A 12,178-nucleotide genomic window follows, 5' to 3' on the forward strand; every position below is an offset into this window, starting at 1 on the left:
ATTAAAAATAACACAAATCAATGTCTGCACTTTGGCCTCTGCAGTCTGAGGAAATGGACCTGAATGAAAAGGGAAATTTGAGCCCTGTTCAAGAAACACTTTGTTAAAAGCACTGTAGATTGCATGGAGGAACACTTTCTTTTCCATACGCTTCTGATACTTACATCAAATTCATTTAATGCAGCAGCAAGCTCTCCTATGCCAGTGTGCCCCTTGTTCTCATCGGTGGGCGAGGTGGCCTGGGCAGCGTTGGAAATCCCAGCAATTGCTTCTTGTACTTGCTTGAAGACATAGTCTCTGTTGGCCCTGGTAGCTGCAACATCAGGGTGACGGAGAAATGCTTGGGATGCAGTATACAACATGGTGGCATTCTTCTTCAGAGCACCTCGAGCTGCAGCCATTTCATCCCTGCAGTGAGGATCTTTCAGTTCCTATACAAAAACACGCAATTTTTATAGTGGTAAATGGAAGTTTTTGTGTTAGAATGTATTGGCTATACAGCTTAAGTGTCTCTGCAGAAATACCATCCAGTGATTTTGCAGAGATGGAATCAATGACAGAATCTACCACAAATCACAAAGAAATCTCCCTCCTGCCCAAGAAAGTCCATACTTGGACTGTGTAGTTCTGTGTAGCTACAGCTGTTACATTCTGCTCACAATATCTTCTTATCCAAGAGTCTATATGCTTCCCTTTCCTTCATATTTTGTTCTATACCTCATATCATTTAGTGTTTGTTTTAATGACATATGCTTCCTTTTGTTTCCCTGACAACAAGCAACAGATACTGTACAATATGTTACCACAATAAGATGACACTGTATTACTGTTATTTAAGACAGGAATTTATTTACTTATAGGATATATCAAATTGTGAATGAAAGACTTTCAAACATTAGGGAAGGTACTCCTACCAATATTGATAAGGAATAACAAAACATTATTACTTCCATTTTAAAGCTATGAACAAAGAAGTCTGGAGAGCTGAATAGTTTGCTTATGTTCACACATAGAATCTTGGGCAAAAATTGAAAAAGAATCCAGATATTCTGGATTTAATGGATCTACCCATTGCCTTATTTCAACCACATACAACTGACAGGTAGCAGTTTTCAGAGTGAATTAAGTTCCTAAAAACTTTATCAGGCTACAAAACAGAAGAGATGAAAGGAAAATGTACGAACATCTAAGTAGTAAGTTCTAATATTGTCAAGATTATCCAGTTACATGGGAAACCTTACTGGCATTATAAAAATGCACCTTAAGAAGAATATTTTTAAAAGTTTATAACTAAGATTTTCTGTTATATTTCAATACCTCCAATAAGAACTTAAGAGACATATACCTTCATTAGCTTTCACTTTTTTCTTTTTCCTGTATTTCCACAAGGGAAGTGTCTGAACATACAGAACAGTACTGTTCAGACAGTGACTAGTTTTTACATTTTTAATTGAGTTTAATTTCAGTATAACTCTGAAAATGTTAGATATCATAAAAAAATACAATAGTGATACAGAAGTAAATTGTCATTACTGTAATAATGCAGAAAATAAAGTAAATAGACAGATGAATAGCCAGCTTTTTAAATCTGGTGTGCTATGCAATACAAAGACAACACCCCTGAATGATTGGCGGTATTCAAAAATAATCAAATTTGGAGAGACCTTATACAGCTCCACAGTGGCAGCACTGTCTGGACTCTTAAAAAGAACAGTGTTCAGGAGAAAGTTATCTTTATTGCAAATTTGTATAATTGCAGGCGTTGAATAAATGCTATTGTGACTTTCTGGTCTTTTTGCCATCTGCCTTAGTGATGAATGAACTGAGTATTTTATTTTTTTTTTAAGTATCAGAAAATTAATAATGATGGTTTTAAACACGAAGTAGATTTCTGTTCTTCCTGAATTTGAATTACACTAGACTACCAAAGAGCTTGTGCTTTACCAGCTGTCAGAATGACCTCAAATCAGGATAGGCTAGAATTAAATGGGAGTAATCATCAAATGAAAACCATCCTTAACCCCAGAATCACTTGCCTTTTGATCCTTCATTCTGCTATTAATTGAAGCCACTTGGAAAATATTCTTAAAGAAATTGCATTTTTTTAAAAACTTCATCACATTCAAAAAAATCGATGTGATTAAATTATAGGCCATGACATAGCAATTACTTATTGTACATTTTAAACCAGACTTGGACATAAAATACAAGATCTTCAGAACCAGGACTAACTTTCTTAACCACTGTTTTAAAATGTACTCACCTGTTGTCGTCTAGCAGCTACATAGTTCAGTTTTACCATCTCTTTTCCAAATTCTTTAAAGCGATTTGCTAAATCCTGCTCATTTGTTGCATTTTTCACTGCTTCTAGCGCTTCCTCTACCTAGAACATAATATATCAACTGTGTTAGCATTTTAATCCGAGTGCACTCTTTGACAACGTCTATAACTATTCTATCCAATACTCTCTATTATATGGCCCCAATTTAGCTTTTACGTCCATCATTGTACAGTGGCTTTATGATAGTCCCACTAACTTTAATTAGGTTTCTTAATAGAGAAGCTGTCTGATTCTCATTCTGCATTAATTTCCATTTACTGTACTTTGGTATCATGTAAAACTACTGCAAAAGGCATAACTATATTAATTTCCCCACTCACACTTATCAGATGAAATGTTTAATATCTGTGGGTTTTAAAACAAAATAGATGACTATATTCTTAATGTGTGGTACAGGCTTTATGGGAAAACAAAGGCAAGTTATTAATTCTGGACAAGATATAGTGTTTAAAAAGAAAACTCAAGCTTACCATTAAGATTTAAATTTACCCTGATATATTAAAAACACTGTATCTTTGTGAAAGAAATGAAACAATAGATTCAACACAGAATATATTTATCTTTTTTTTTTTTTTTTTTTTTTTCTCAGCTCTCAGCTTTCTTTTTTGGTTACTTTAAAATTGAGAAAAGAATCTACCAAACCAAACATACCTGCAGTTACTCAGTCATCCTGTAGCTAACAGGCAGAGATATAAAACCCCAGTTATATTAACAAGTTAATCAACCAAATCTATTGTGGAACTTTACCTTATGTATAGCAAGAGCAAATATCTGAAGGGATAAAATGCTCTTTTCCTAGAATAAGTAAAAGAAATTTTCCTGTGACTAGATGAAAATTCAAAGTTGTATTTCTCTCCGTCACAAGATAAAAATGCAATTCCGAGTAAAAAGATTGAGAACGGAAAAGCTTCCATTCATTCTTCTTTCTAAAACCTATTGCTTCAATTCACAAGAACGTGCATAAGCTTTCCATAACAGACAAATTTTGCCCTCGAAGAGAAACGGCCAATTTTGATGGGGACATGCTCCTGTGCAAGAGCAGAGGTTTGCAGCTTACTCTCCAAACGCTGCTGGGAATCTATAAATTTAGCAGTAGCTGGCATCTAATGAATTTAGAAAGGCACAATTATGTGCAGGGCCTGCCTTTTTATCATTTGTGTTGCTCTAACTGTGTTTTGTTACCAGCAAGAGAGAATATTTTTATTTTGAGCTTTTACCTACTTACTGCAGATTTACAAAAGACAAGGCAGCAGAGTAGCAAACCCATACATTTCTACTGGAAAATGTATAATTCAGGCACATAAATCCATAGCTGTTATGTTGGAAATTTTATACTGAGTCTGAGAGTTGCAAGCTACACCTTATTCAGAATGTAGTTCCCTCTTCTTTTCCTCTTAAAAACAACAGCAGTTTTTAAAGCTGAACTATCTGACCGCCTTAGCCATTAACACAAATTACAAAAGCATCATTGTATTACCCAATATGTTCTTGCAGGATTCCTTGCAAGATATGAACATCTTCCTTTCATATCAAGAAGCATTTATATTAAACTACCTGAAACTTTCAACTTTAACGTTTGTAATGCTGAGCACAGGCGTGACAAACTGATACACATTTTTGTAAGTCCTGCCAGCTCCCTATTAAATAAGAATGCTAGAGAATTTGTTACAGATTCCACTCTGATAATCAGATTGCAGAAGATGCTGATCATACTCTTATCATTTCAGTCTGGGCTGAAGCCCATGAAATTCCAAAATGAAGAAACTGGTTATGAGAAGTATTAGAAAGGACATGAGCACAAACCCCATTTTTATAATAATTTCTTTTACGAATTCATGTTGGAGCAAGTTCTCTATCCTCAAAAAAAAAAAAAAAGACTTCACTCAACTGTACAGTTCCTCTGACTAACTACCATGTAATTAATTACAATAGACTCATAATTCTGTATGTGCATGATCACATACTATATTAATGTATGCCATTTTATGAGCGTTACACAAGTTTCACTGCAATAAGCACTATTGCTAATTTTAGTAATGCAAAAGATAATCTGGAAGAAATGACCAAGTGTCCTTCCCGAAAGCATCTGCATATATTCATTCTAAAACTTTAATTAAAATGAACTATTTCCCATGAAGTCTGAAGTGTAACTCACTCCTTTGACATACCTTCAGTGAAAACTACAGTATGTTTCAGTATAAATCAGGCTTCGTAATTCTGACATGCAGAATGATTTCCGTTTATTAATTTTATGGTTAACTTACACCAGTCTTTGAATGTTACCTTTGAGTCAATACAAGAGCTGTCCCTTCATAATTTTTTTAAAAATATAAACACTTTTTTATCTTAGTAATTTAATTTTTATTCATCTAAAATTAGTTTGCATTATAAAATGTTAAAATAAAAATGTTTATACTGTCAATCCTCAGAAGCAAATTACCCTTTTTAACCTGACAGCCCCCGCCCCCCCCCCCCCCCCGACATTTAAGGTTTGTAAGTTGAATATTCCTAAAAACAATCAGAGATGTCTGGCTTCTTGGAAACGGGATTCACAGTAACATCTGATAAATGCAGAGATTACAAACAACATTGCCATACACTGCCCTTGCAAATCTAGGGTGCAAACTGTGTAAGTAAATACACCCACTTACAAAACAGGATTGGACTTTTGTGTTTTACATAACATAGTACAGAGCTGTAATAGAAGGAAGAAATCTCAGATGTGAGAACAGTAGTTCTCATTGCCTATGAAAGGGCTAGAATCCAAATTTTAATAATAATGTTTAGGAAAAAAAATAATTATTTGTAATGTTGAAGTGTTAGCCTCACTAGCAAAAGACTATTTGAATTACAGTTGCATGGAGTATTATAGTGGGGAAAAATTAAAAGCATATTCGAGAGAGACAATGCTTACACTGCACATGATCCGAGCCATGTGCTGACAATTACGACAGTGGCATTCTGTTCATTAGAGCAGAGCTCACTAGAATCTGTGCAGAAAAATCTGCCTTTTTCATTATGAAAACTGTTTTCAAACTATCTAGGTTATCTGCACAGTTTGCAAGTTAAAGGGTACTCATTGTTTTTCCAGAACATAATATTGTTGTACAGTTACACTGGTAAAAAGACAAAACAAATTAAAAAAAAAGGACAAAACACTTTTTGGACAGTTATTAAAAAGAAGTAACTCTCCGTCTCCTCTGATAAATTCAGACAGGCACTCTGCAGGCTTCAAATATTCTGTATATGATTTTCTGCAGAATTTTATTTTGTTTCAGAGTTTTTGTTTGGTTTTTTATGCAATAAAATTGAAATAGTCCTATAACCAGCACACACACACACACAAAAAAAAAAAAAAAAAAAAAATCCCAGTTTCAACTGCAAAGTCTTTTAATACTCCTATAATTTCCCAGTTTCAACTGCAAAGTCTTTTAATACTCCTATACAAAAATGTGAATGGTGGTAGCCAAAAGTGAATACAAATCCATACCAAACTATCTGGCATTCTCCAATTCCTCTTTATTCTATTTTTCCTCTTTTATGTCTGATTAGACACTTGTACTATTGTTTCACTCCAAATTAAAAATTCAATCTTTTGATACAGCCAGAAGCCGTGCAGAAGGGGGGAAAAAAAAAAATTAAAAAAAGTGGAATAACTGCAGTACCTAAACTCTGCCACAAGATAGCAGTACTCTACAAGTAGTGAGATAGTAAACCATCGGGGTAGGATGAGAACCCAGGTAAGTAACTGCATCAGTTCGGTTCAGAGAGCTGCTTAAGAGAAGTATTAGTCCAGTCACTGAAGGTATCTGACAACTTCTACTTTAAGTCTCCAAAATTTAATTTCTGCAAAATCAGAAAATGAATGAAACTAATGTAGAAATGTTATCTCCTACCTCTTCATCAGCACTTTAAGAAAAAAAACAGTGAAATAGAGTAAGAAATGTGAACAGTGACATCCATTACTGATTTGTTCCTTATTTTTCTACACACAAAACATGCAAAGCCAATACAGAACGTTAAAAATGCATACAATTTTCAGATGTGACAGAAGCCTCATGACGTCAGCCATATCAGCCAGGATGAGTAAGCGAGTGACAGCCGAAAGCAAGGCGCGAGCAGCCCGGACCATGGTGCCCCGTTTCACTGAGGAGCACGGGTCGTCAGCAAACTCCGAAGAGGCAATTCTCATTGTTTCTCCTAGAAATGAAAAAACAATAAAAGGTAATTAAAGATAAGTTTTATACTTGTGGTTTTTTTTTCCAGAAAGTATAAACAACTCACTAAATTAACTACTGTTAGGAAAAAATTAATGGCTCAGTTACTGAATATTGAATTGCTCAGAAGAAATATTTTTTAAAAAAACACGTGCGGCAATTGCCTCAATACTCTCTGCCTTTTTTTCTTTACTACCAAACTGTTCTTCTTCTAGAGTAGTCACCTGCATCAACTAAAAAGGAAATCTAAACACCAAGACAGACTGCTGAGCGCAACCAGCACAACGTAAGAAAAAACAGCAGTGTGTGTAATCGAAATACAGAACTCAGCTGCACTGGTAGGGAGGACAGGACAGAGCACCCCAACAGCATCAACCCAATTGCACTTTTTACAGTTCTGCCTTGAAACTACATCCTTCTCCTTCACCCCTGCTCCCCAGCCCTTGCCTTCTTGCTCAGGTACTTACTCTGATCTCCTCCACTTGGAACAGCTATCACTCCTAATAAAAGCATTTTATTTTTTTTCCCAATCATAGACTCATTGAACCATTTAGGCTGGAAAAGACCTTTAAGATCATCGAGTCCAACCATTAACACAACACTGCCAAGCCCACCACTAAACCTTGTCCCTAAGCACCACATCTACACGTCTTTTAAATACCTCCAGGGATGGTGACTCCACCACTTCCCTGGGCAGCCTGTGCCAATGCTTGACAACCCTTTCGGTGAAGAATTTTTTTCCTAATATCCAATCTAAACCTTCCCTGGTGCAACTTGAGGCCTTTTCCTCTTGTCCTATTGCTTGTTACTTGGGAGAAGAGACCAGCACCCACCTCACTACACCCTCCTTTCAGGTAGTTGTAGGGAGCCACCAGGTCTCCCCTCAGCCTCCTTTTCTCCAGACTAAACAACCCCAGTTCCCTCAGCCGCTCCTCATCAGACCTGCGCTCCAGGCCCCTCACCAGCTCGGTTGCCCTTCTCTGGACACGCTCCAGCCCCTCCGTGTCTTTCTTGTCGTGAGGGGCCCAAAACTGAACACAGGACTCGAGGCGCGGCCTCACCAGTGCCCAGTACAGGGGGACGACCACCTCCCTGCTCCTGCTGGCCACACAAGTTCTGATACAGGCCAGGATGCCGTTGGCCTTCTGGGCCACCTGGCCACACTGCTGGCTCATATTGAGCCGGCTGTCGACCAGCACCCTCAGGTCCTTTTCCACCGGGCAGTTTTCCAGCCACCCTTCCCCAGCCCGTAGCGCTGCATGGAGTTGCTGTGACCCAAGCGCAGGACCCGGCACTCGGCCTTGTTGAACCTCACGGTTCCCTTTGTGGCCATCGCTGCTATGATTTCACTGCCCAGTCTCCTCTACTCACTCTAGTTATTCACCATCCCCAACTGCCAGGACATCCCTACAGCTGCCTCTCTGCAGACAAAGCAAAACACTCTCTCGCATAACAAATGGAACATGCGGGTGCCTGGACACATTATTCCTGTTTAATTCCAGCCCGAAGGATCTTATTCAACCTGGTACTTGGTAACTAAATCAAGATTTTATGGACCAGCTTTACTTCTTTTTAGCAGACAGAAGTATTAAAAAAAGAATAAACATTACTTAATGCTACCAGCACTGAAAGAGCTTGAGTTCTTTCTGTAAAGCTGAGATCTAATAATTTTCAGCTACTTAAGGAAATACTGCTTTTAAAGGAGTAAGACTAGGACTAAGTTGGAATACAGTAGCAAAATCAGGACAGGGTGAAGATGAAGGAAATATCAGATCAGAAAGAAAGGTGAGCCAAGGACAGTGCAAAGCATTTGGAGAAGTTGGCAAGATACCAGTGGCAAAGACCTTGAAATGAGAAAGTGGGAACTTTCCCCCACCGTATTTACAGCAAGGAATAAGTTGCATAACTGGGCATAAAAGATGTTTTAAAATCATAATCACCTTTCAAAGATTTGATAATCTAATTTAAGCCAACACAGAACATGAAGCTCAACCAAAAGGTAAATGTTACATTAAATTACGCAGAAATGTGGTTAACGTCACAAGGAGATCAGGTAAAATCTGTTATGTGAGAAAGACTTAGTGAACGAAAACCAAACAGCACACCACTGGAAGTCAAATAAACTAACAGTTTAATGCAGTGGTAAGTGAAAAGGAGTGGCACATTATCATTTACTTTCATATATGACTCACAGAAGACAGTGAAGGGACTACTGCCATAGGATGTTCCTTTTTTTTTAACTAGCAGAAAAGCAACAATGTAGCGCATAGACTACAGAAATGTAGAACATATATCAGCCCATAATTTTCCAAAACAATTCTAGACACTTAAAAATAAGTTTTTCACTAATCATCCAGAAAACAGAATGATTCAGAAAGGTTATTAGAATGGTTTTGGGTAAGCCGCAATCTTAAAAAATTGTTATGAACTAAAAGAACGTTATTCCAGGCAACAGGGAAAACATGCATCACTTGCTATCTACCTTCACCCTTGTAGGAAATGGGTGATTACACCTCCTTACTTCTTAACAGTGTCAGCTGAAAAATAATGAAGTGAAAATACATCGTATTTCTTCATAATTCAAGAAATGGGAGAAAAAATGTGCATTAAAATCTAGAAATTCAGAGATGTTACTATATAATCCAATCTATGAGAAAAAACACTTGCGTATTTTAAAGGACTTCAAAGGGCCACGGAAAACAACCCAGTACAGAAACCTCTAACCCCAGATCCCAGGCGCTCGCTGTCTCCGTGGTCAGAAGCAACTTCGCTGGACCTGCACACTGTCATGTACCAGCTGATGAGTCTTGCTCAGAGCCAGCTTGAATTAGGTTCGACTGTGCCACGCTGACAACTCCAGACCCAAGCTAGCGTAGCTCCATAGGGCTGCCCTGCTGTTACGCAGGGGTTTTTTCGGACCAGCCAAAATGCATTGTGTTTTGCTGTGCAGACTTGTTAAAAGTATTTCAAACAAGCCAGCCTAGCTATGGAATACAATCCCATCGATACATTACGTAGAATTATGTTGTGGCTATGCCAAGCAAAAACTGATTTTTAAGGCAATCTACTGACTTAGCTTGCTTTAAATTTTTAGCCTTTGCTGAAAGAAAGCTCTCTAAGCAAGTTGATTTTTTTTAAAAATTCAGCATTCTCTAAATGCATCAAAAACTTTTAGCAGTTTCTATATTTAAGTTTGGTTGTTATGACCTTCTTTTCAAACCACAATTTTATTAATGCATATAATAACAGTTTATGCCTGCACAGCTGAAATAATAGGGTTGCGTTAATTTTCACCTATCTTGCTACTATACTGCCTGAAAACCCACTCCATCGTATTTTGACACTTTCAGAGAGAAACATGTGTTGCCCAACAGCCAGCCAGTGGCAAAGAGAATGTTGAATTGTCCCTGCCTTGCTCTTGGTATGAACACAAATCTGAGTTTTTATTTTGCTTTCTTCTCTCTCCAGTTGCTGATTATTTTTTTTTTTAACTTTTTAAATTATATTTACCTTTTTTTGCATAGGTTGAAACTGGACAATAATTTAAATATATTAGGGGTTACCAACAGATCAATAATTATGCAAGTGTCATTTGCCTAGGAAATCAGGCTGAAAGAGGAACAAACACCATTTCAAATGCGATTTTCTATTAACCCAAGGTTTGCTATTATTAAAAAATAAATAAATAAAAAAATCCTGCTTTGTTTCCAGTGTAGAAACTCAAAAGGGAAGTACTTCTAATATGAAATCAAAGCTTATTTACATTGCTTTTAAGACCATTATAACAACATTAAAAAAAAAAATCCCAGGTAGCATAACCTCCCATAAGACAATGCAAATAGTGAGGGAGAGACTTAAGACAGCCACAATGAATAATTCCAGTCAGAACTCTTTTCTTATTATATTACCATTAGGACTGTGTGTTCTTATTATAATTTGTGTGCCAGTGTATCTTGGATGATAAGCTGATAATATACAATTTCAGTAGAAATATTCAAATGGCTCATTTCTAAGGCTGCATACTTTTCTTAAATTTCCATAAGGTTGCCAAAAAACTCAAAAGATTTCTTAAGAGACAATGAACAAACAATCATTGACAGATAAAGAGAAAATAAAACAAATTCCTAAAGATGCTTAAATGTTATATTGCTCAGCATTGCAGAGTCAAAGTTCTAGGTACCTGGTCTCTGCAGAGAAACAACAAGGTTTCTGCCGAGGAGGACCACAGTTTGGTGTACCTACGTTCCCATGCATTTTACCTACGTGCCAAAAAATCACTGAAACAAGGAAGAGGGAACTCTGAGGCCACAAAGATTTTTCTGACACATACTTTATATCAAACAGGCTTTGGAAAAAAATGTCAACAACTCTTGCCTAAGAGTGTGCTAAAAATTGGGAATGAAATTCCCACAAATCTTTTTTTTATTATTGTTATTATTTTTGAGTCAGTGACTCAAAATATTCCATGTAGAAGGAGAGGCTGAGAGCGACCACAGAATAGTTTAGAGTCTAGCACGTGGGCAAGGGTTAGATTTGAATTTCCTAAGCTGGGTATTTGATCCAAAATGTGGATGACTGCATTCATCTAATCAGTATAGCAACTGGGAAGGCATCATCTTCCCTTCGGTTATTTATTAAAGGAAACCAACTGTCACAGCCTTTTGTAGAAAGTTTGATCCAATAAGCCCTCTTAGAGCATATCTAGCCGATTGAATCCAAGGGGATACACACAAGTATATGAAAAGCCCAGCAAGGCTTTCCCTTATTTAAGCTCTAATGATTCAGACGAGATGGAGTGATTCTGAGCATCCAGCAACAAAACTTTTGTATGTGAAAGTACATGAACTTTAGGTATATCCAAGATGAAACGGCAGCCAAAGCAAGCTTTGGATTTTGGAATGAGATGCCTGCAAATTCTTTAACTTCCATTTTGGTACTGAAGACTCTACTCTTTTCTGCCAAATTACCAGTCTGTTGCTTCAGATAAAAACTAATACTGAACTATGAAAGAAGGAAATAATATTTGATAATCAGCCAGTGGCACCAGGAAAGCAAGCAAGAAAATTATCTTCTTAGGCTTGACTATCCAAGGAGATACAACTAGCAAATACATTTGAAAATCAACACTGGTGGAAAGAGGGAAAAGACACGGAGGGTCAAAAACACAGTTTAAAAAGTTTGGATTAGTTATTTAACCTTAGAAAGCTAGAGTTAGGTGAAATAAATCTTCTCCAAAATAATTTAGTAGAAAGTATTAAATAGCCATCAACAAATAAGCAAATCAAAAAAGTGTTAATATAAAAGTTCATAGCAGGTTGTTTAAAACTTATAAAGAATTAGTAGTTCACAAGTTAAAATCTAATAACCTAGAAAACCAGCTGTTATGGGGGAAGAAGGACTGTCTATCTCATTGCCAGTTAACATATTTTTATCCTTGTATAGCAACAGTAGCAAACCACTCTTCGGCCAAAGGTAATGTTGGAGCTACAGCTAGACAAATTATTTTTCAGAGAAACCTTTTTATCTGGAAAAAGCCAACTTTACTTTCAGTTATCCATTTCTTTGTAAATTCATTTCAAGGTATTCTGTATTCTATATTAAATTACTTTCAGTTGAATTT

The 12,178-nt window shown here is 36.8% G+C and overlaps 1 protein-coding gene across 2 annotated transcripts in view; it reads right to left on the reverse strand.

Annotated features, from left to right (window-relative positions):
* Positions 1-12,178, reverse strand: part of CTNNA2 (catenin alpha 2) — a 512,225-nt gene that overhangs the window by 378,121 nt on the left and 121,926 nt on the right. For both annotated transcript variants that reach the window (XM_049792668.1, XM_049792672.1), the window contains exons 4-6: positions 6,375-6,541; positions 2,264-2,383; positions 165-431 (exon numbers count right to left, since the gene is read on the reverse strand). In XM_049792668.1, coding sequence (XP_049648625.1) covers positions 165-431; positions 2,264-2,383; positions 6,375-6,541 — 554 coding nt within the window. The remainder of the gene's footprint in view (positions 1-164; positions 432-2,263; positions 2,384-6,374; positions 6,542-12,178) is intronic.

The sequence above is a fragment of the Accipiter gentilis genome, chromosome 3 (assembly GCF_929443795.1).
Source record: "Accipiter gentilis chromosome 3, bAccGen1.1, whole genome shotgun sequence".
In the NCBI taxonomy this organism is placed as follows: domain Eukaryota; kingdom Metazoa; phylum Chordata; class Aves; order Accipitriformes; family Accipitridae; genus Astur; species Astur gentilis.